The 24,808-nt window shown below is 41.4% G+C and overlaps 1 protein-coding gene across 2 annotated transcripts; it reads left to right on the top strand.

The window, feature by feature from the left end:
- The first annotated feature begins 1,310 nt into the window (after positions 1 to 1,310).
- On the top strand, positions 1,311 to 24,150 carry LOC306915722 (speckle-type POZ protein). Of its 2 annotated transcripts, none has more exons than XM_079493280.1 (10): positions 1,311 to 1,477; positions 10,889 to 11,115; positions 11,469 to 11,590; positions 15,664 to 15,815; positions 17,379 to 17,506; positions 18,760 to 18,937; positions 19,073 to 19,128; positions 20,013 to 20,135; positions 21,664 to 21,806; positions 22,380 to 24,150. In XM_079493280.1, exons 2-10 carry the CDS (start codon positions 11,038 to 11,040, stop codon positions 22,522 to 22,524), a joined length of 1,125 nt encoding a protein of 374 aa, XP_079349406.1. In that variant the 5' UTR covers positions 1,311 to 1,477; positions 10,889 to 11,037; the 3' UTR covers positions 22,525 to 24,150. The 2 variants fall into 2 exon arrangements, with proteins under 2 accessions (XP_079349406.1, XP_079349405.1); XM_079493279.1 differs by having other exon boundaries at positions 1,311 to 1,483.
- Positions 24,151 to 24,808: the final 658 nt, after the last annotated feature.

The following is a 24,808-nucleotide window of genomic DNA, read 5'->3' as shown; positions in this document are numbered from 1 at the left end:
TGTATGAATGTGTGTGTGAATGTGATGCACAACCTATGTAAAGCGCCTTGGATAAAGGCGCTACATAAATGCACCATTTACCATTTACTGCAGAAACAAAACAACTTTCCTGGCTGTACTGGACTATGTACTGTACAATAAGGTTCAGTGTATCATGTACATGTAGCAGAGTGGCTCAGATCCATAGCCTGATGGCCCCAAAAGCCTAATATCTCCCCAGGTCCATAAGGATATCCCTGCTATGGGCTATGGTTCTAGTGTTTAAGATGTTGGACTTTCACGTGGGAGACTAGGATCGGGTTTCCTCGTGGGAGGAGGTCAAAAGAGGGATGAGTGGCTGGGGCTCAGACAGAGCCCCAGCCTGATCGCCCCAAACGTCTAATTTCTCCCCCAGTACTAAGGATTTGTAGATCAACTGCACTGCAGCATCTAGGTCTCCCCCAACCAGCATTTTCAGGACTGGATATCTCTAATCAGGAGAGAAAACTCATCATGATAGGCCTATAGGACCACACAGGATAGACAGGTGGAATTGGAAGTGATGGGGAAATATAAAGAGGAAAGAAAGAAAGAAAGAAAGAAAGAAAGAAAGAAAGAAAGAAAGAAAGAAAGAACTAGTGCTTGCATGGTCCCAAAGCATCCACCAGATGGCAACATGTCATCATTTTTAAACTTCTGACTGCAACTGTACCCAAACTACAGTCATACAGACTCATACTGCCCTTGTTTGCTATTTAATAACAGTTCTTGCATGCAACATTTATTTAGCAATTTGCAAACATATACATTGCAATTTTAAACGATATGAACGAAGCTGCCTCCCTGTTTAGAGGTCGCTGAGCATCTTTCGTGTGAGATACAATCGAAAAGGGGAGAGAACACTAGGATGAACCCGATTATAATATAACTATAGGGTGATCATGAACTTAAATTAGTCGGTGGAATGGCCTGAAGGCTCGAGTTAATTGATGAGTACATAGATTAATTCCCGTCTAGAGCCAAATTAAACATTATCAGTCTTTGCGCTTTGATCTTGGGCCTGGCACGTCGTAATTACATCACAGCTATAACTCATCCAATCTGCTGATTAAATTAAGATACATTTAATTTAATAGCAATTAAATTAAGGACTATTAAACCACGAACGGTTGTTGTATAACCTAACCTGAATTGGGTCGTCATTTATTTGCACTACGTGCAATGAAATCTACATGTAATGTAATCTTTTGAACCTCACAGCGAAAACATCCCAAACGGTATCCGGAGAACTCGCCAGTTTTCCAAAACGGTGTAACTGTAAGCCAAGTAAGGCGTGATCGTGTCACGTCACCCCAGCACGGCAGGGGGCGCTCCAACTGCACCAACATGGTCGACACTTGCCAGCTCTCCACACTCCACTCCACTCCAGCAGCCAGCTTAGCTTTGGAGCTAACAACAACAGAAGATCCCCTACATACAAGTAACGATATATTTAAATGTAAAGGTGAGTTGGATGATAAACATAACAGCGTGTCGTGCCATGCTGGCTGTATGGTCAAAGCTATACACTGTAATTAGTGCTCTATGGTTTCTAATAGTCAGTGTGTTGCTGCCATTTCACGTTCTGTTTTTTTTTGTTTGCTTCAGTTCAGCTTCAACCTCACGACAGGGCTAAGTAGCACCAACAGGGGTTAGCTAACCCATCAGTGATGCAGATTACAATTACTGTTGCTTCCTGCGTGTGCACGGTTGAACATATAACAGTACATTGTCAGATTGAATAGAAAGCCCATGGTTAATATAGACACACAAGTTGTCAAATTAAATAGAAAGATTGAAATGAATTCCTCACTGAGAATATTTTACATGTAGGAAAGATTTGGCAGTCAGTTGACTCAAGCCAATTCATTCTTGATACCAATAAACCATACCTGTTTCGTCATGGTTCAGAACTACTTCTGCTAATACCATAGAATAGATACAGTAATACCATAGATGAGTAGCTTGGAATGTATTCTCCATGAGCTTAGAATGGGTATAAGCAATATAGTTAAAGTTTATTACATTGTAGCAGCAGTACCATACTTGCTTAGAATGTATTGGGTGAAAAAGAAATACAGTACAGGTGGTTTATAATTAGAATGTATTGGTTATGTTATGTGTTTGTGGGGGGAGGGGGGGTTATTGTAGTCATGATTAATATGTCAAAGACTAAAGTTTCATCTTGTCAAAAGGTCCCACAGCAGAGACGTGGATGGCTTTATCATTAGACCTGCCTGGGTTGGTTTGGTTATCTTAGTGAACCAACAATAGTCTACATTATAGCTGAATCATGTGAAATATTTGACTGGGGTGATTTTGATTGTAGTTGATAAAATGAGTGGATGAGTGCCACCATGTCCCCAGTGCAGTGTTACTGTGATAATTTGAGAACCGAACCATACCATCAGATATGTGTGGCAGCGGTGGCCGAACGGATAGCGGCGCGGTCTAGATACCGGAAGGTTCCCAGTTCGAACCAGCCGTCCGACACGTTAAAATTACCACCGCTGAAATGCCCTTGAACAAGGCATCAACCACTACGATGAAATGTGTTCTATGAGCAGGGCCTGGCTGGAAACAAGTTCTTAGAGCTTAGCCCAGATACCCTGGGTAAATATAGATTTCATTTCATTTCATTTCATATAATAATGTCCCCATGTAAAATATGATGCCATGCTAACTTTTAGTTAAAGTAAGATTCAATGACACTGGCTGATTATATGTATTTGGACATTTTGATTTGATTTTAAATTACAAAATGACTATATCTAAGTTGTGAAAGAGAGGATGTGGAATGGTTGTTAAAAATACAGGTGGTAGTAGTTTGCATAGATTTACAAGGGTTAGTGTGGACAGTGCCCAAGAAAGGAATTGAAAGTGCAGGAGAACTTTGCATCCATCTGGATTTCACATTATTAATTGAAATGAATACATTTCTGCCATAACTGGTAACGTGGTTCAGTAATTATTCATTCATAATCATTATTTCTCTCTCATACTATAGACACAACAGTAATATATATTATAATGGGAAGTATAGTGTTGTTGACTCTAATCATTACCACTACCAGAGCTTCAATTGTATTTCATGTGCAGTAAGCATTTCAGTGGTTTGGGATTTTCACCGGCAACTGTGGTGAAAACGCGTATTAGACACATTTAACCAACATGAACCCAATAGAATCCCTATTCCGGAGCAAACATTTGTGCAAAATTGCAGATCTACAAATTCACATTGTGACATGTGAACTTGTAGATTCGTTTTTCTCTGCAAAGATGTTGAGTGAAAACAGGAGGGAGCCTAGTATAGAGCCCTGAGCCATGGGTCAACTAATTATGGTTTAAATCCTCTATGGCTGAACACCTTTTTTTTACTAAACATTTTGGTTTTAAAGCTATCTATTTAGCACATTTATTCGGATTTTAGAACTAGATGTTATGATGTGAATATGACATGTAATTGTAATACTTTAGCATTTACCTGTGTAATGCTCACTGCTGTTGTACAGGTAATATCTGTCAGATTGGACACTTTTAGCCTACTGTTGATCATTCTAATGTTTATCATTTTAAAGTTTAATTTTTTTTTAAAGTGCAAATAACATGCATTTTAAAACTGCTTTTAATATTTAATATCATATTGTCTATGTCCCTCAAAGTTATTTCTAATGGTTTGAGCCTTAATCACCACTCTGATATAACCAGGCTTGTCATTTCTTTCTGGACTTTGAAAGCAGTTTTAGCTGCAGTACCACAATGACCTGAGGTGGTGGGGGTGCTGATATGCAGATTATTTAATATTTGAGTCATTATAATACTGATGCTAGATAAAACCAGGCTTGTTTCCATTCCATGCCAGCTTGGAAAATCAACAATGGTGGACATTGTAATTTGTAAACAAAGTGGAAATGCAAATTTGGAACTGAAAACTGAAGAACAGGAGGAATTATACAAAGTAGGGTGACATTGATGACATCACGATGAGGCCAAAATCAGTTGAGCTGTTTCTGAGAGCAATTTCCATTAAAACACCTATATGATATGAAAGCCTGATTGTTATTTGTGGGGATAGAAAACACATATGGGAGCCCCAAAAACACATACATTTAAAAAGTTGAATTTTTTGTTATAGGTCCTTTAAGAGAATATCAGCATCTCTGCTTTATCTTGATAGAGACAGTAAAGGCGGGAGAGAGAGGGAGATATACAGGAAAGAGCCTTTGGTCGGATTCGAACCCGGGCCAGCTACTCAGCTCAACTGGAAGGACTTTAGCCTTGTTTATGCGGTATACTCTTACCACGGCAGCCGCCAGGCTGCCCCTGTGACTGAAGACATTGATTACTTTGTTTGCACAGTTTACACTACTGGATCATTTAGCACTTCTGTAGATATTAATAGTACGTGCACTTACTAATCTACTACTACTACTAGTACACTGCACATAGCCTGCCCTACGCTGTAGGCTATATGTGCACTGATCTCATAACCAGAGCAGTACTGATGTATATTTGCACAAGATGTGTATAAGTACTGATTAAATGTGTTCATTTATACTGATTGGGCTTGATGATCAGGTTCCTCTGTCTTTTTATGGACATCCATCTGACCGGCTGCATGTGTCCGAATCCGATGTAGCTTGATTCTTGACTGCTGTAATGATTGAATTCTCCCTGGCAGTCCCTGCTCGATCAATACGGTTCAATTTGAATATCTTATCTTATTAGAATGATGAAGCGGTGGTAGTGTATCATTACATAGAAAGCTGTCAGCAATTGCATAACCAGTAAAATTACCTGGCCACCTGGTACGTTACCCATTCACTGTGCAGTATTGCCTTCCGATTGACCTCAAGTAAAACCTCAACCTGTTCTGTCCACTGGGGATTTTGGCTCACAGACATTTTATTCTATGACTGGTCCACCACAACTTTTAAGTGTAAGGAAAATGTAAAGCCATTCTTGTTAAAGAAGGGAGAACAACTTGCACACCTACACATAACCAAAAATAGAAATTGCAAGCACTGTCAGTGAAGTGGTATTTCTACCTCTCCACACATAGGCCTAAAGATTATTTTGCAGCTTTATTTTAATAACTAGACTAGTGGCAGACAGTGTCAGAGGGTCTACCTCCATGGAGGTCAATGCGGAGGTCAAATGTAACATCTTGGTGAAAGTTGGCCTCGTAATAGTATCATACAGAAGGTGGCTGGAGACATAAGATATGCATTGAAGTCCCTCCTCCCTTCCCTGGCCTGCCCTTACCCTGCCTCACATTGTGAGGTGAAGGGGATTTCGCAAGGAAGTACAGAGGCAAGAGGTCAAGCCTGGGTGCTAATGCTTTTTTGCCCCCCTCAAATCCCCTTCAATGGAATTGTGGGGCTGCACAAAGTCAGGGATGTGGAGGAGGCACACTGATCACGGTAGCAAAATCAATAGTTCATACCGCTCTGAGATTGAGTTTTTAGGAAGGGAGGTGGACAACAAGCAAAGGCAGAATATGAAATCGCTCCCATAGAGGCCCAAGCCATGCCGTGCAATCGATCCCTGGCCCCTGTACCAATTATAGTTTTAAGGTTTTGTCCATGGCTTACCTCAGTCCACGAAAACCAAAGCCTTGGAGATAGACATTGTGTTCGCTGACACTTAGACAGGGGTTGCAATTTTTTCGTTCCCCCTGGAAATTGCCACCTGCAATTCCTCTATACTTTCCACTATTTAATCTTGAGCAGAGATTGATTTCTGAAATGGCAATTTGTCCCCAATTTATTGCAATATCCCGCCAAATTGATACAGTGCCCCAAGGTATTTTGTCTCGATATAGGATAATATGCATTGTAATTACTGCAATTTAATAGATTAAAAAATGTATTTTTTATTATTTTTTATGAACAACTCCAGTTATTTTTTTGATGATTCCTGCTAGTCTGTGTCTTCAGATCACATTCTGAAGTTTGGAGCTGCTCTGTTGTCACACTTGCAAAAAAGTCTTCCTAATACTGCAACGTGACATGTAGGTAGATTGAGCGTGCAATGTGCTCATAAAGCTTGCGCAAGCTAAATCTAGCTCAAAACTGCAACTGCGTAATTGGTTGGTTTTCTGTGGCCGCAAAAAAGAACTAGCATGTATTGATCCTGTAGCGGTAGCCTATGTTGCAGTCGGGGTGCCGTCTGCTGATTCTTAACACAATCGATATGTTCAAGCGGAACTGTCCGGAGCTTCCCCCTGTTTTCTTCTAAGCATGGTTTGTGTTGTTATTTTCATAGTTTGCCTTCCCGGAATTTGTAATCAAAAGATTTAATTCAAAGAGACATGTTGGCGTGATAATTCTCTGCAGACTGTGCTATTGCCAATGGTGATATATAAAAGTACCTGAGGAGTACCTGCTGTCCTTTTTAAAAGATTAATGGTTGTCAAGGGCCACTAAAGACAGTTTAGACCCTTTTCTCTTGAATCATTACTGGTTGTGGTCTGAAAACTGTCCACCCTGGCCTGTACTCCTAAAGAACCTATAGGATCTTAATGGCTAAATAGAGCAGTTGGTGTCAGTAGACTCTTCACAGCAGACAATTTTGATGAATAAACACAGCTGAAGGTAATAGCAGGAATTTTGTTTAGATGTTACTGTGTGCTAGCATGAAAAGCTTGTCCACAGTGAAGTCAACATCATACTGGCATGCAGAAAGACCTAAATGACGTGTAAAGTTAGTCCTTCAACTGGCTTTACCAGTACATTAACTTTCCTATGGAGATCTAATGTTTGTTATTGTTGTTGTTGGCCCAGATAAAAAATACTTCAGGTTTCCTGAGCTGGATATGTTCATATTTTCCAATATGCCCATACCTTTTTGCACAACCTGGAAAAAGAGGTAGAAAATAGTTTAATAGTTTTCCATCCCACAAGCCATTTTTTGTGGCAATGTAAGATATTTCTCCAGCACCCCTTCTGTCGTTGACCACCTGTTTTCAAATCAGTCTTTGATTTCTCCCTCTCACATTTTCTATTTTTCCTTCCCTTGTTGCAATGATTTCATGATACCTTTTCTATCTTTCCTTCTGTGGTTGCAATTATTGTTCCATCTCTCTTTCGATTTCTCCGCAGACCAGTGGGCAATTTTTCATTCCCTGTCTGCTCTCCCATGTCTTTTACTTTACGTTTAATTTTCTTCCTTTGTTGCTCGCTGCCTCTTGTCTTTCTGCCATCACGTCTTGCCTGTTGGCAATGGCCAAGAACCAGGAAGACCCACCCCCCCCCTCCAACACTTCCTTATGATGTTTTCTTTCTTTTCCATTAGATTTATAGAACACTGTCTGGAGTACAAGGCCCTCAGGCCCTAACCATTGTGCAGCTATTTTGTGTTCAATTCATTGAATAACTTCCACTGATCAAGTTGGATGAGCCTAAATGTCCGGACCTAAATTATGGTGAGACATTGGAGTCTTGGACATACAGTATACACACAGCTGGGCCACTGCAATGCAACTCACCTCTATGGCTGTCTGTTGGCCTTGCTGTCAGTGCGGTGCTGTAATGCAACTCACCTCTGACTGTCTGTTGGCCTTGCTGTCAGTGCGGTCACTGCAATGCAATCATCAGTAGAAAGCCCCAGCTCACTGCTACCAGAATTTATCACCCTGCCTTTTGACCTAAATTGAATTTATGGATGAAGAAGTAAAGGTGTGTGTGTATGTGTGACACAGAGAGTGAGAAAGAAATGGAGCTGTGCACTGTAGGATGGTGGAAAAGATTGGCCACAGATTGAGTCTATGATAGGACAGAAAGACCAGACAGACTTGTGTTATATAGAGCTTGTGTGTGTGTGTGTGTGTGTGTGTGTGTGTGTGTGTGTGTGTGCGGCCCCCCCCCCCCCCCCCAGTGTGTGCGTGCGCGCGCACTGGGGGGGTGGACGACGCCACAATCCAGTCCATCACTTAGCTACCGACCTTGCTGCAAAATGAAAATTGCTCATAAATCTGGCATTGTATTGAGACCATGTGCTGGACCGGGTCATTTGTCCTTGTCCAGTTAGAACTGGTGTTGAACCAGGGTTATATAGTAGCTGTATAGTGTATTCCTTTGTTGCCACTTGCTAGATGAGTTAACAATGACTCTGAATTATGTGTCTGGTAACCCTGTGTATTACACTTCTTTGGCCAGCATTCAAATTTGTAACCCTCACCCTGTGAAATGATAAGTCTGTGGTAGTGGAGGCAACCATTTAGCAAGAGACTGCCTTTTTAGCCCAAATACGTTTGGTCTAGGGCTGCATATTTGTTGCTTAGTGTTGCTTTTATTTTTGAAATGTGTTTTTCGATGTCAGATATATTTGGTCAAACGGATTCTGTGATTGTACTGTGCCTCTGTGAGTCTTAGGTGATTTTTAACCCTTTGTAATCTTGGAAGTGAAAAGTGGATGCAATGGATATGGGCCACTGATGGTATACTGGGCAGGAGACTTTCCATAGTGAGGTCAATATTAATGTCCATTCTACTACTCAGTGAAACAAAAATGACTGTCTTCTGCAGCAAGTAACGCAACACCACAATAAATGCTCATTGTTTTGTCATTTTGTTTATTTTGTGGAAAGCATGTAACTCAGGCAATACATTTGTCTTTCACTTGTATTGATGGATATACATTGTTTTATTTTGGTTCACTTCACACACATTCTAAAAAACACAGAAGGACTTTGGTCTTGTCACCAGTCAATCACAGTTTAGCCACACCCCGTGAGTGAGCTGCTCGTGCTCGTTAATTCTATTCACTGATTCCAATAGCCAAACTCCAATACCTTTCTCATCAGAGTAAAGTTGACACTTGATGATTCAATTGGAAAATATAGGCTACTGCAATTGGCTATACATACAGTATATCTAATATAATAACAGTGATCAAAGCTGCTGAATCATCCTTATTGTAGCCGAGTCAGTTGCAAAGTTTGTTCATGTCTTTATTTTATGAATAAAGCTAACCTTCCATCTGTTTTCTCACAAAATACACCTGTATTATAAAAAATTGAGCATGTGATAAAAATAATACATTACAAATAAATAGTATAATAATGGTTGATCTTTATTTACACAATCCTGTGGTTTGTTATGCATGGGTGTAGGAGAATGCATATCAACACTCACCTTTGTCTGCTGAAAACTGACCTTTTGGCCACAGTGAATATTTTTCAAAACTGATTTTTTTTTTTTTTATGGCCATTTGGACAAGATTTATGTATGCCAAATGCACACTCACGGAACTCTCGTTTACGCGTTTCGGCCCTCAAGCCTTCATCAAACGCTGATGAGGGCTTGAGGGCCGAAACGCGTACGTTGTGCGGCTCTGCATAGTACCATGCAAAAAGAAATGTGCCTTAACCTGCCTTGGTGTTTTCTCTTTTAGAGATTATTTCTGTAAAATCATTTGAAGTTGAACAGTGGAACTTTGTGCAACTATGGAGATACTGAGCAAATCAGGTGCACCCCTGCATGTTGTGTTATCTAGCATGCACAAGAGCACGTGAAGGACAGCATACTGTACATTTGGGAAAGGGAAATGCATTCCTTTTACTTACATATCCCCAAATCTCAAAGTTCCAAAGCATTCTGTTTTTATCTGAATTCCTTATTTTTCTTTGACTCAAACTCCCACACCAGGGAGATTGTTGGACCATTGTATCGTGTATGTGTGTGCGCAAACTGCGCATGCACGCGCATATATAAGTTAATTTACAAAAACTTTGTGTGTGTGTGTGTGTGTGTGTGTGTGTGTGTGTGTGTGTGTGTGTGTGTGTGTGTGTGTGTGTGTGTGTGTGTGTGTGTGTGTGTGTGTGTGTGTGTGTGTGTGTGTGTGTGTGTGTGTGTGTGTGTGTGTGTGTGTGTGTGTGTGTGTGTGTGTGTGAGGCATGTAACGATATATCGTATATCGATATATATCGATATTAATCCCGACGATATGAATCGATTCATTGAAATAAAAAAATCGATTTTAAAAAAAAAATGTTTTTAAGGGGGCTAGTGTGTGCTTTTGGAGAGAAATGATAGTCACTTTCAGTAGTAGAGCACTGTAGAGGGGAGCTGTGTGTGTCTGTGACTGTGCCCAGGTGATGATGGTCGTTGATGCTCATCAAGGAAGGCAATTATGTTTCTGCACTGTCAAAAGTAATGCTACTTCTTTTGCAATGTAGTTAAATAAAACATCTCAGGGGGGAAGATAAATTATATAAAATTTAAAAAACTAGTTTTTCTTTAAAATATATATTTTTTTAATATCGTGAAAAATTGTATCGTGAACCTCATATCGTGATACGAATCGTATCGTGAGTTGAGTGAATCGTTACATGCCTAGTGTGTGTCCATACTCTATAGCATTGTTTTCATAGGCACCGAATTGTTCAGCCACACGCACGCACGCACGTACGCACGCAGCCACGCACACACACCGGCACACGCACACACCTCTCCATGGAGCCAGTTTCTTCGCCTTGTTTATTTACAGTTAATTTGTGGACTTAATTGCCATGGCGGCGGCTATTGATCCTGGAACGGTTACGGGCCATTGATTGCCTTCTGTCCCCCAGTGGGTCAGGGACAATTCATCTAGCCCGAGCCCAAAAGCCGCTCAGTAGCAGGCTGAGGCCACACACTCTGTCTCATTCACTGTTTGCCAAGATGAATTGAAATGATATTGAGTCTGAACTAGATTAATGAGATACACACAGTGCCTGCGTCCTGAATCACAATGAGTTTTGTATTTTCAAGAAAAGTTCAGGAAACTCGTCTGAGGCATTGGGCAAGTCACACACAGCCCTTCATTTCCTGTGATGTGTTTTCAAAACCTAGTGTGGCGGGTTACTCAAAATGTCCTTCATTTCCAGTGTGAATCCTGCTTTCTTCCATCTGGCGTGATCGTAACGCAGGTGGGTGGGTGGAGGAGTGGACGTTGCTGCCTGGAAGTGAAGGATTCTCCTCCTAGCCCCCTAACTACCCCCCACCCCATTTACACACACCTGCTGTCACCCTGGCGATGTCAAGAGTCCCGAGTCCCCCTCCCCCGGCGGAAATGTCCAGCGGGCCCGTGGCCGAGAGCTGGTGCTACACTCAGGTGAGACAAACACACGTGTGACCACAGTGCCCAGATCAGTTGTTAGAAATGTAGTACACTTAGATATAGTGAAAGCAGCTCACTGCATGCCGTGATACGATGCTTGTAGATTTGCTATTCTTGCTATTTGTCATGTTCTTTTACATATGTTTCTTTTTTAGCCTATAATGACATGCCCATGTAGAATTCACAGAAATGTAGGATTAATTAAATTAATGTTTTATTATTAATTAATAAATGTTTAATAATTTGTATTAGCTTCTCAGTGACGCTGTTGTCATCAACTAAGATTCCTTATTAAATTTATACTTTCTCTAAATGTAAGAATGTTGTGCTATGTGTTCACCCCACAGATAAAAGTGGTAAAGTTTTCCTACATGTGGACCATCAACAACTTCAGTTTCTGTCGTGAGGAGATGGGAGAAGTCATCAAGAGCTCCACCTTCTCCTCTGGGGCCAATGACAAGCTTAAATGGTGAGTGACAGGATATTGTCTTTCGTTATCTGATGGAGCCTTCATATGTTTATTCTTGCAGCTTTGAACATGATATTCTATCACATAGAACATTGGTTCTCAAAATGCTTTCTGGCCTGGGGGCACCAGGGGTTCTTGAGTGGGTTCTAGGGGTTCCCCAACAAAATGAGGAGCATTTTTATGTCACTATTATTTCACTGGCTAGTATTAAAGCCCAATGCATAAGAATGCTTTCAGATGAGAAGTTTCACTTTCAACACCTACCCTTATTTCCCCACTACAGTACTATAGACAGTTACATAATTCTGTCCTTGGCCAAAAACCTTTTCAAATGTGGTATGGTGTAATAATTCAATGTATTTGAATCAGGTGCACCCAAGAGGTGCTTGGGGGTCCTTGACATGAACGACGTGTTTATATAAAAAAATGGCATAGAACAAGTAGAATATAAGAAATTGCCTCCGACTTGCAGTGGTTCCCAAACCTTTTCATGTCAAGGACCCCCAAATTAATAATAATAATAATAAAACGACATGAAATGCAGCTCAAAGTGCTTTACACAAAAAAAGAAAAGAAAGGCAGGGCATAAACAATACAGTGAGGACATGAATACATTTTCTTTAAAAAAAAAAGACAAATAAATCAATTAAAAGCAAGGGTGTAGAAGTGGGTCTTGAGCTGAGCTTTAAAAATGTCTACAGAGGCTGCCTGTCGAAGGTACAGTGGGAGTTTGTTCCACGCCGTCGGCCCGTAGAAGCAAAAAGCTGCTTCCCCGTATTTTTTAGTTGCCATTTTTTTAGGCAAAGCGAGAAGGCCAGCAGTGGAAGACCTTAGGGGGCGGTTTGGGACATATTTCGGCAGGCAGTCATGTAGGTAGGAAGGTGCGAGACCATTGAGAGCTTTATAAACAAGTAAAATAATTTTAAAATCAATCCTAAAAACAACCGGAAGCCAGTGCAATGAAGCCAAGACTGGAGTAATATGTTCTCTCATCTTAGTTCTAGTTAAGACTCTGGCTGCTGCATTTTGGACAAGTTGTAATCTGTCAGTTGTTTTCTTAGGCAATCCAGAAAAAAGTGCATTGCAGTAATCAAGCCGAGAAAAAACAAAGGCGTGGATTAGCGTTTTTGCATCGTCCAGTGACAAATAGGCTCTGATTCGTGCAATATTTCTAAGATGAAAAAAGGCAATCTTGGTAACATGATTAATGTGTGAATTAAAATTCAATTCAGAATCAATAATGATCCCCAAGTTCTTTACTGTACTGTTACTTTCTACAGTCAGGTTGCCAAGTCTGCTTATTATCGATTCTTTCTGCTCACTAGAACCGATTATGAGAACTTCTGTCTTATCCTCATTTAGCTTGAGAAAGTTCTCACTCATCCAGCATTTGATGCTAGACTGGAGCTACAGAAAGATATAGTTGGGTATCATCAGCATAGAAATGAAAATTGACTCCGTGATTGGTAATGAGTTCTCCCAATGGCAGTATGTACAGGGAGAATAACAGAGGACCAATAATCAAGCCCTGTGGAATACCAGAACCGATGTTGTGTTTGTCTGAGTCAAACTCAGCTAGATTGACAAAATAGCTTCTGTTTAGGTAGGAGGAAAACCAGGACAGGGCCGTGCCAGACAGGCCCTAAATTGACCCTAATTAGCCCGCGGACCCCCATTTGAAAAGATATGCCAGGGACCCCATAAGAGAAGATTTATACGGCTCTAGCAGTGATTCAACCCGTTTAATTTCAAGGACCCCCCCAGTTTGACCTGCATTAGGCTATGGACCCCCATTTAATGGCATTTATATCTCTGGGACCCCCAATTTATATTGTAAAATCAAAGTTAATTTAACTCCGAGTGTACAAATGGAACCAAACAGACCCGCTGTTTGGTTCCATTTGTACAGTTACAGACCCATAAGGGTCCATTTGGTTCCAAATTATCATTTAGCTTGGGACCCCCTGGAACTCCCTCAAGGACCCCTGGGGGTCCCCAGACCCCACTTTGGGAACCACTGATGTAGTGGATTAAGGGAGACAATTGAAATCAGCTTGCAGAAAGTGCAAGGTTCTTAGTTTGAGTTAATTAAAGTGAGAGGCAGAGGTGAACCTTCATCTAAAACAAAGCCTCCAAAATTATGTTGTGTCACTATTGTGGTTTAATAATACCCAACATTTATTGCAAGCAAATGATGTGTCTGCACAGTACCCTAGTCACCGGCCAAGCAACCTGGTTGGAATTCATGGTTGTAGCATAGCAGCACTTAATGTTTGTCTGTGAAATTGGAAAACACTGTTCAAAATGTAATCTGGCCACTCATGCCACTTCAGCTGTTAAACATACCGTAACTTATTGTCTCCACCAGGCCGAAGGCATGGGGAGAGAGTATGTTTTGCACTCCGTCCGTCCATCCGTGTGTCCGTCCGTCCGTCCGTCCGTCTGTCTGTGAACAGCTAATCTCCGGCACCATTAACCCGGTCGATGCCAAATTTCGCACACACACTCCCTGGATGCCAACGATGAACTTCTGCCCCAAAATTTCCAGAACGGCCTGTTATAGCGCCACCAGGAGGCCGACTTTTGAAAAACACATTTTTTGATATTACTCCTCCAGATTCTGTCCAAAAATCCCGCAAATCATTTCACACTATCTCTAGTGTGTAGTGTGTAATAGGGGGACCCCCTAAGACAGGCATTACTGGAACCAGTACTGCTAGTCATATAAAAGCCCTCACAACTAAAATGGTGAGTGTCTTTGCAACAAAATTTGACAAGAGTTTGGAGGCAGATACTCTCTGTGGCTACTTGAAAGAGAAGCTGGGACGTGAGGTGAAATGTCGCAGAATCGGCACAAAGCAGATTTAGCTCTTTTTGTGTCACTGCTGAATGCAACAATATAGCAGAGATGTACGAGCCGGAACTGTGGCCAACGGGCTCCTTTGTACGGCGCTACTATGAACCTCGCCAGTCTAGAGGTGCTGTTGTGGGGGGGTCGGGTGGAGCCGGGGGAAACTCCAGCTCCCAGACAACTGTACCTGTGTTGCTGCCTACCGTACTGGGGAGACAGTATTTGCAGTACAGTCAACGACCGCCCGTTCTGACGGATCCAATACGCTCGACCCTCGCTAGGGAACAATATCTAACATCATGCGTGTTGTATCATATAATGTACGTGGCCTGCGTGTGGGGCATAGTGCTGCAGACAAAGTAAGACGCTTGACTGTTGACACATTGTTGAACGAGTGTGACATCTTGTGCCTCCAAGAGACTTGGCTTGCCAAACAAGATTTGGACAAGTTAAATACAGTACACAATGACTTCCATGGCGCTGGTGAATCCACCACTGACCTCAGCACCAAACTGGTTAAAGGTAGAATAGCTGGGGGCGTGGCTATCCTCTGGAACCGCAAAATATGACCCGTTGGGCCATTGGATTAGACATTAATTTGAATGGCAAGATTACAATTTTAAACATATATACACCTTATGAATCTTATCAGTTTGAGGATGAATTCCTGAACAGACTAGCCTTTATTCAGACTTTTATTGAGGACAATGAATGTACTTGTGTATATGTCACTGGAGATTTTAATTCTGATATTTCAGATTTTTGTTGTCTAGCAAATTATTTTTTACCAGATAATAGTTTTACTTATGTGAGCGAAGCATGGCACTCTACATCATGGCTCGACCATTGTGTGTGCACAGCAGATGCCCATGCCTCTCTGGGAAAACTTGAGATTTGCTATGGACTGGCCACCTCAAACCACATACCTTTTAGCTATGACTTTAAATGTTGAAAATGTGCCCCTCCTGGCTGCCACTAGTAATACTGCTAGCACAGGGAAACTAGACTGGTCTAAGCTATCTGAGGAGGATATTGACAGATATTCTGTCCTAACTGACAGTTTATTAAAGAATATTGTATTGCCAAGTGATGCCTTAAAGTGTTTAAATATGAATTGCACAGACACACATCATGCTGCTGATCTTTGTCATGACTTGGTTGCTCAATGCGCAACCAAGTATAATTCAGGCTTAACTGTCTTACGCTATACACCCCACCCCAGGTGTTTGCGTGTGAATCCCAAAGGTCTGGATGAAGAGAGCAAAGACTACCTGTCTCTTTACCTGCTGCTGGTCAGCTGCCCCAAGGCTGAGGTGCGCGCCAAGTTCAAGTTCTCCATCCTCAACGCCAAGGGAGAGGAGACCAAAGCCATGGGTGAGTGAGTCATTGTAGACTTTATTTTGTCATGGTCTTCGATGTTAACTACTCTAGGTAGAGCGGTTATTTGGGTCCAAATTGAGAACTATATAATCAATTAATCTCTCACAGTTTTGATTTGTTTTAATCCATAAAATAAAACTTACGTGATCAGTAACATTATGAAGTACGTCTTTGTGATGTCACTGAGATGTACTTCATAATGTTACTGATCACATGCCCCCACGTTTCAGACCTCCAGTTTCAGACCTCGTGTTTTTTATTTTATTTCCACACAAATAATAACATGCATTTTAAAACTGCTTTAAATATTTAATATCATATTGTCTATGTCCCTCAAAGTTATTTCTAATGGTTTGAGCCTCAATCACCACTCTGATATAAGTGCTTGTCATTTCTTTCTGGACTTTGAAAGCAGTTTTAGCTGCAGTACCACAATGTCCTGAGGTGATGGGGTGCTGATATGCAGATTATTTAATATTTGAGTCATTATAATACTGATGCTAGATAAAACCAGGCTCGTTTCAATTCCATGCCAGCTTGGAAAATCAACAATGGTGGACATTGTAAACAAAGTGGAAATGTAAATTTGGAACTGAAGACTGAAGAAGAGGAGGAATTATACAAAGTAGGGTGACATTGATGACATCACGATGAGGCCAAAATCTGTTGAGCTGTTCCTGAGAGCAATTTCCATTAAAACACCTATATGATATGAAAGCCTGATTGTTCAAAATTGGTTATTTGTAGGGATAGAAAACACACATGGGAGCCCCAAAAACACAAAATAAATTGAAAAAGTTGAATTTTATGTTATAGGTCCTTTAATGACATAGTAAAATGTTGAAAATGAGTGGTATTCCCCTTCAAGAGATGCTTGAGAATGGGGCTTGTTTTCTCAAAAGTAGGAAGACCACCTATCATACTCTTCCTCTTTTTTTGTGCGTTATTAAGTCCCATATTTCAGCTTTAAAAATCATTGAGTTTGGTAATGGTATTGTGCAGTTGTTTTCCCTTCAGTTTGAGGTGACTTAAATTGCACATAAAATAAAAGGCATTTAAAGAGTTGCATGGATTTATTTATTATTTTGTGCGTGTGTTTCTCATACTTGCTGTGCTGTGTGTGTCTTTGTCCTTGTGTTTCTCATACTTGCTGTGCTGTGTGTGTCTTTGTCCTTGTGTTTCTCATACTTGCTGTGCTGTGTGTGTCTTTGTCCTTGTGTTTCTCATACTTGCTGTGCTGTGTGTGTCTTTGTCCTTGTGTTTCTCATACTTGCTGTGCTGTGTGTGTCTTTGTCCTTGTGTTTCTCATACTTGCTGTGCTGTGTGTGTCTTTGTCCTTGTGTTTCTCATACTTGCTGTGCTGTGTGTGTCTTTGTCCTTGTGTTTCTCATACTTGCTGTGCTGTGTGTGTCTTTGTCCTTGTGTTTCTCATACTTGCTGTGCTGTGTGTGTCTTTGTCCTTGTGTTTCTCATACTTGCTGTGCTGTGTGTGTCTTTGTCCTTGTGTTTCTCATACTTGCTGTGCTGTGCTGTGTGTGTCTTTGTCCTTGTGCGCAGAGAGCCAGAGAGCGTATCGCTTTGTTCAGGGAAAAGATTGGGGCTTCAAGAAGTTCATTCGCCGAGACTTCCTGTTGGACGAAGCCAATGGTCTTCTACCGGATGACAAGCTCACTCTCTTCTGTGAGGTACTCGTCGCCCCAACTTTGTGTAGATTGAAACGTTTTATTCAGACTCTTGGCAAACTATTCAGACATGCAGACAAAAGTGTGTACTCTTTGCTCTGTGTTGGTGTTTGCTCAGCCTAATTCAGGAAGACGTGTATCATATCAATATTTCATGCAATTTAGTTCCCTTGCCTTATAATCCATGTTGCTACCGAATTTGCCAGAGCACTAAAGCTTTAACCCATTCAGGCCTGACGTCGAAATTTAAAAAAAAAAGTTTTCTAAATCATGACAATTTTCGGAAAGATTTGAGGCACATTTTAACGATTTTTCAAAAATAGCAGACCTACAAGTTCATAGCGCGCCACTCGGTGGCGCGCTATGAGCTTGTAGATCTGCTATTTTTCAATAGCTAAATTATAACATAATGTTTAAAACACCAAAAGGGGTTCCCGCCCAAAATGGGTTAATGGTTAATGTGGTTAAACGCTAACGTGACATGGATGCGTTCCAGGTCTCAATGGATTAAAACATCTAGCTGGCTGCCCCCTGAAAGTTGACACTTTGAATTCCGTAGTCAGTCGAGAGACCCCTTAGTCGATAGAGATTATTTCATTCAAGGTGGTTTTTTTCCCCTGATTTTATTTCAAAGCGAGCAATCATGGATGGAAATAACATTTTTCACCACTCTCCCAAAAACATTCTCAAACGTATTTTAATAACAAATGCAAACGATTACTTTTTTCTTTTCTTTTCAATTAATAGTTTAACTGTCAAATTAAAAAAAGTAACTGGGCTTCCAGTAGGTAGACTTAATTTTTACTATATGAAAACCATGCTTGTGTAACCTACACAATGTATATACTCTGGAAATTAATTCTCTTTCGACCTCCGTAGCTGGAGTTGAGTAATTTTATTTCATGGTTGCTATGGTAACATATGGTACAGAACTCGTCAATTAAAATAAGCCATCTGCCATCATATGCAGTTGCCTTAATGGATGCATTGATTTTAAATGCTCAAAAGCTTTTCATATGACTTAAAACGTATTTCATATAACTTTGAATCCAACAACTGGCTCGTCTTTCACTGCCTTTGATTTGCTGTCCCTCTACACTTTCCAATCTAATAAAGAATTCCTATAATTTGTTAATTATAAACTAAATATGAATTAATGGCTTGTTTATAGCTATTAAAAATTAGTAAATGAATGTAAAGTCATCATGTAATGACGTATTGAAGCTGTTGCCAACTTTATATTGAATTCTTCCAAGGTGAGCGTTGTGCAGGACTCGGTCAATATATCTGGCCAGAACACAATGAACATGGTGAAAGTACCTGACTGTCGGCTAGCTGATGAGCTGGGGGGCCTTTGGGAGAACTCCCGCTTCACCGACTGCTCCCTGTGTGTGGCCGGCCAGGAGTTCCAGGCGCATAAAGCCATCCTGGCAGGTACAGGCGACATACAGAACCACTTATTTCAATATCTTTCCGTTTTTCTTTCCCACTGAGACACATAGACACACAATGTGCGCGCACATACATTTTCAGATGCCGTCTCAACTTTCCCTGTTTTTTTTTTTTCAGCACGTTCTCCTGTTTTCAGCGCCATGTTTGAGCACGAGATGGAAGAGAGCAAAAAGGTGAGTCCGTGGAGACATAGACGCCGGAGACGGGGTCAGAAGGGTCTGAATGTCCCCGCACTATTGGGGAATGACTGTCTATTTATTTATTTATTTTTCCCGACCGGTCGCTGGTGGTCTCTAGTCTAGATTCTAGACTCTAGACTAGAGCACCATTCCCATTTTGTTGCGCAATCGTCTTTGTGTCTTGCCTCTCGCCGCAAATGACCATTCTGGCTATATAGCCTACCCTACGTGCAGTAACTGCAGTTGTTCTCCAGTCTCAACTCTCTATCTCTATAAATATTGTCCCCACACTTTATGTCCCGACGGGACATACATTCTCTGTTTGCTCCTCAATGGTTCAATTACAAAAGTTTCACTGTGTTGTTGAGGGTGACTTGAAGTGAGTTATGGGTTGTGTGTCTGCGGAGGTAGAAAGGTATTTGGTGAAAGCGAATGGGAACTCTTGCGAAATGAAATCATCCCGTCATACAGCAAGGATGGGATTCATCATTTTGCTGTCAAATCGAAGCACAGAATTGCTTTTCTCGTTTGTACACTCTTAACTGTGAGAAATGAAATAGCAGGAGATGCTACTGAAATGTTCTTCCAAATCCAAGGGCAAGTCCCCTCCCCTCCTCTCAAAGTTCATGTTTTCGAACTATAGGACAATGGGAAATTGATTTGTAACTGTTCGGATGGAATTCAGTTGTGGGCTTGTATAATCTCTATTGTGGCCATTTTAGCCACCATGTTTTCTTTTTACTGTGTTGATTTCTGTAAAAAAAAACAACAGTTGCAGCACAAAACTATAGGTGACACTTAGTTAGGTGATGAGAAACAAAAGAAATGATTAGGCTACAATGCCACTAACCCTTTCTGTCTACTCTGATCACTCTCAGAACCGTGTGGAAATTAACGATGTAGAGCCCGAAGTTTTCAAAGAGATGATGTGCTTCATTTACACTGACAAGGCTCCCAACTTAGACAAGATGGCCGACGACTTGCTGGCAGCAGCTGACAAGGTAACATGAAATGTAAACTCCTACAAAGCATACAGATACAGCACACAGCACGGAGTCGTGAACACTATCAAATGTACACATATACAGACTGCACCTGGCTGCAAAGTTTGTGTTGATGACAGACACAAAGATGCCTGAGAATCTAGATTTCAAAATTGTGATGAAAACCTGCATCTCCCGTCAGTCAGTTTCGCCTTGTGACACGCTCCATATATGGCCAATACAGAATTCATTCCATATGTTGATCTGACCTCATCAAACCCTTAGATCTCCATATATGGAGCTGACCTGTTCTGACATTCCATATGTTGATCTGACCTCATCAAACCCTGTACACTCAAGACACGCTAGATCTGCATATGGAGCCGGCCAGCAACTCTACATCTGACCTCAGACACCAGATTAATTGCGACCATAGGTCGCAGTTTACTATTAAAAAAAACCCTGCAAAACCTGTCAGTCAGTCCGTCACGCCATATATGGCCGTCAGTCCGTCACGCCTCGTGACATGCTCCATATATGAAGTCACGACACTGACCTCATCCAACCCTGGATAGCCATAAATGGAGAAGGCTGGATCATTACCTAGATATATATGGGGCCGGCCAGCAACTCTACATCTGACCGCAAACCCTTAGATCTCCATATATGGAGCTGACCTGCTCTGACATCCCATATGTTGATCCTCCCCACCCGTCCTTCCTCTTCGATGTCACCCTTTTGACTGATACCTGTCGATTCAAACTCTAGACAGGCCCACCCCAAAGTTATTGGCGCAGTCGCGCCTGGCAGCCGGCAAAAACTAGAGTTCTCAACAGTTTAACTAAGATTTTGTTTTTCAATTGTGGTGTTATTTTTTACTAGAGGTGTAGAAAACGACTCTTAAGATGTGTCGTGATGTGGACGATTCTGCACAGGGTTAAAGCTTCCCGTCCACCTAGGAACTGCAGTGTGTCCGGCTTGCCGAGAGAGATAAAAGTTTACTCTAAAAAGTAAAAGTAAATAAATTAAATGTTGGTTTGCGACGGTCAGCCTTCACATCTGACTCCCAGAACTCTAGGAACCATCACAACCACCATTTCCTTCTCTTTAATTTTTGAGTGGTGTAAACCACTCCTACGACTGGCTTTGTTTGTCTGTCTGTCTGTGCATGCAAAATGAGCATGGTTGCTACGGTCACCCAGTTCACCCGGGTGTGATTTCATTACGTCAGACATTACGTCAGATCAGAGCTGATCAGGCTATATAATACCTTACACCACTCAGTTCACACGGGTGTGATTTTTTTTTAAATTCATAAAACCACACATTGGTGTGACATTTCAATGTGTTTTTTTGTCCAATCCCCGCGGGAGATTCTTTCTGAGAAATTATGCATATCATTACTGATATGCTCATTTAGCATCCTAAATCTATTTTCTTCTGTATTCAAGATGAAAAACGTTATTTGTAAGGCGCCATAGAATCCCTAGCTACTTATGTTTAGGAAATGGTTTTAAGAAGTGTTTCTCGCGCAATCCTGGCTCAGTATGCTCTGGAGAGACTGAAGGTCATGTGCGAGGATGCCCTGTGTACCAGTCTGTCTGTGGAGAACGCTGCTGAGATCCTCATCCTGGCCGACCTGCACAGCGCCGACCAGCTCAAAACACAGGCCGTCGACTTCATCAACTAGTGAGTTCTACTGAGCAAGCATGAGTCACTGGCACTTAATACATCTTTACAAGCTGTACCCATCTTTCTTACATGCCCTCTTTTGTGTTCTCTCTCCCTCTCTCTCTCTCTCCCTCTCTCTCTCTCTCTCTCTCTCTCTCTCCCTCCCTCCCCCCTTAGTGCTCATTCACTTACTTTCTCTTTCTCACACCCCAAATCATCTGTCCGTTCCTATTTGCGATGGTCTTTCTGTTCTAATTAAATCCTATATCCTGCTTTGTTTTGGTTGGGACCAGGACAACCTGACTTTGTAGGATCTAGTTGTGCTTCTTTTGCTAACATACAGTGAGTGAGTGATAATAATGTTCAGAGAAAAAATAAAGCACATCCTCCGTTTCTTGGTGCTGAGCCAAACTGCAAAAACAGAATCACGAAAAACAAGATGGGCGCTTGCAACTAACTTTTAAATGCTCCAAAAAACAGCAGCAGATACGACATTTCGACCCTTGCAGTACGAATTGTTCACACCGTATATATATTTTTTGCCCTTTCTCCATTTTTCTTATCTCTCTCTCCCTCTCCCCCACCAAACAGCCACGCTGCAGAGGTGATGGAAACGGCAGGTTGGAAATCCATGGTGGCGTCCCACCCGCACTTGGTTGCCGAGGCGTACCGCTCCCTGGCCTCCGCACAGTGCCCCTTCCTGGGACCCCCACGCAAACGTCTTAAACAGTCCTAATAGACACGCAAGCGTCTCCTCTCCTACACTTACATACACTCTCACCAATTTTCCCTCCCCTCCTCCCCTCGTACACGCAGGGACAACCTCTCCCTGAAGCTGTTACCTAGTACCCAACCACCCTGCTCCTCCCTCTCTATCCCGTTCGAAACCTGCTGTATTTAGTCTATTCTAAAGAAGGAGGGAAGAGGAGGAGTAGACTGAGATGCAGGAGAGGGACAGGTGGGACCGTTAAGTGGATGTTTTGTCGTTTTTTTACTGGGACTGCGACCCTTCGTTTTTGTCCTTGGCTGTGGCTTAGCGAGGTCTGATGCTCTGTGTGTATGTGTGTGTGTGACGACGTGACCTACATTCTTTAGACATCCCACCAAGCTCTTGCCTAGGAAGTGGTAATTGTCTGGAGAGGTTCGGAGGAAGAGCTGGACATGTCCACCCCAACAGGAACAAATCGTTTGGAAGTTCAGAGAACTCGGAACATTAAAGTAGCTCAATGAAGCACGGTCTCTAAATGTCTAGTTTAGCATATTGACTCTGTTTGTCGGCTCGATTCTCCGTTTTTGAAACTGAGGTCGATGCGGCCCCTCAAACTAAAGGGCAAAATGGGGCCTATGAGGGACTGGAGACACAGGCCCACTAGCTCTGTCCTAAAACCCCAAAAGGAAGATGACCCAGAGGGCTAGTCAAAATGTATACAGGATGACGTCATAGAAAAAAATCAAAGAAAAAAAAGTTTTCACAATGAAAGTTGGGAAACGTTGCACTAACGTCAGAGGCCACCCATTGTCAACCCTTACCAGCAGTGAAATAGAAGTACTGTGTAGGCAAGCACACATTGAAGCAAGTTTTGTGGACTGTAAAAAGAAATCCAGTTGGACCACCAAGAACAAGTACCCTTTAAGCTGATTTACCTGCAAGTGACAAAAAACCCGACAAACTCTCACTCATTTAGTAATTTACTTTATCTGCGTCTGTTTCTCTTTTATTTTTTAAATCGCTGAGAAATAAAATGTAGACAGAGGTCAGAAATGAAAAGAAAAAACAAACAGTGCACAACAGAATGTTATTCTTCAGGAGATGTATTTTATGTGTGAATCTTGTCTTTGTAACACAGCGTCTTGTGGACAAACTTGGAGATGACACAGAACGAAACAAAGTGTCGCGCACCTGTTACAAATGACATTCAGATTCAATCAGGCATATTGTTGAGGTTCTTCTATGACAGCTTTCATATTTGTTTTTCCTCAGATGTCCTTTTTTCATAGGAATTTGTACAGACACCAGTGTTTTTGAAGCTATGTAAACAAAACATTTTAAAATATGGATTTGAAAGGCATACAGACAGATGTTTTCTTTGCAGGCTTGAGTGAGGGAAATAAAAAACACACACAAATGAACACGTTTTAATGTTCAGAAAAGACAGAATGTGAAACCAGACACAGGCAAACCGTATCAGCTGCATTTGGACTTTTTGTTTTAACATGGCGGAAAATGGACTTTGATTATAAGAGCTATTGCTGTTTTTCTTTCCTGTAGATATTGCTGGTTATGAGAAGTGACACTTAGTTGTTGCCATTTTTGTTCCCAAAGGAATAAACCACATCTATTTTGTATTGATTGCAATGCAAACTCTGGTTCATTGTCTGATTATTTTCACATGCATTTTATATTCCCCATATTTTATTTTGGCCTTTTTTTTTCTTTTTCAGATAATATGCCATTGACATTTTAAAAAGATGACTGCACTTGGGGGAGGGTCTTGAAAAGAAGCTGAGAAAGTTGTAGAAATGTAAAAAGCTTCTCAAAATGTCATGAAATTTGAAGGAATGATAATATAACGGCCAGTATTCAAACTCTGGTCTCCCAAGTGGGAATCCAAGCATCTACCGCTCAAACAAAGGGGAATTGGCCCTTGGATCAGGGGCGAGATATTAGGCTTATGATCTGGCAGTTACATTAAGCCTCCTCTGACCTCAGATGTTATCTGTTGTTCCGTGCTGACAGCCCAGTGTCCACCTGGTGGGGACGCATAAAGGTTACCGAATGGATCAGGCCTGAAAGATTGCAGCATCATAATGCCTTCTCACTTGGGTTAGGACTGGCTATTCAGTATATTGGCATCACATATTGCATGCATTTTAATATGTAACCACTACATCCACAGGTTATGCATATGAACAGAAATAGATATATCACTTAGTTTTTTTTTATCAGTAAGTGGTATCAACAGATGTACAGTAACTGATCACAGACACGAATGATGTTAATAGAGGAATGTTGTGTACAT

Source organism: Electrona antarctica, assembly GCF_951216825.1.
Source record: "Electrona antarctica genome assembly, chromosome: 22".
In the NCBI taxonomy this organism is placed as follows: domain Eukaryota; kingdom Metazoa; phylum Chordata; class Actinopteri; order Myctophiformes; family Myctophidae; genus Electrona; species Electrona antarctica.
The sequence above is the reverse complement of the archived record's forward strand: the minus strand, read 5'-3'. Positions and strand labels throughout refer to the sequence as shown.

What these genes read in the sequence shown, in the direction of transcription:
- LOC306915722 (XM_079493280.1), top strand. Translation starts at nt 11,038, where the DNA reads ATGTCAAGAGTCCCGAGTCCCCCTCCCCCGGCGGAAATGTCCAGCGGG. An exon ending in AGAGCTGGTGCTACACTCAG is followed by an intron (nt 11,116 to 11,468) that starts GTGAGACAAACA and finishes TTCACCCCACAG; the next exon opens with ATAAAAGTGGTAAAGTTTTC. An exon ending in GCCAATGACAAGCTTAAATG is followed by an intron (nt 11,591 to 15,663) that starts GTGAGTGACAGG and finishes ACCCCACCCCAG; the next exon opens with GTGTTTGCGTGTGAATCCCA.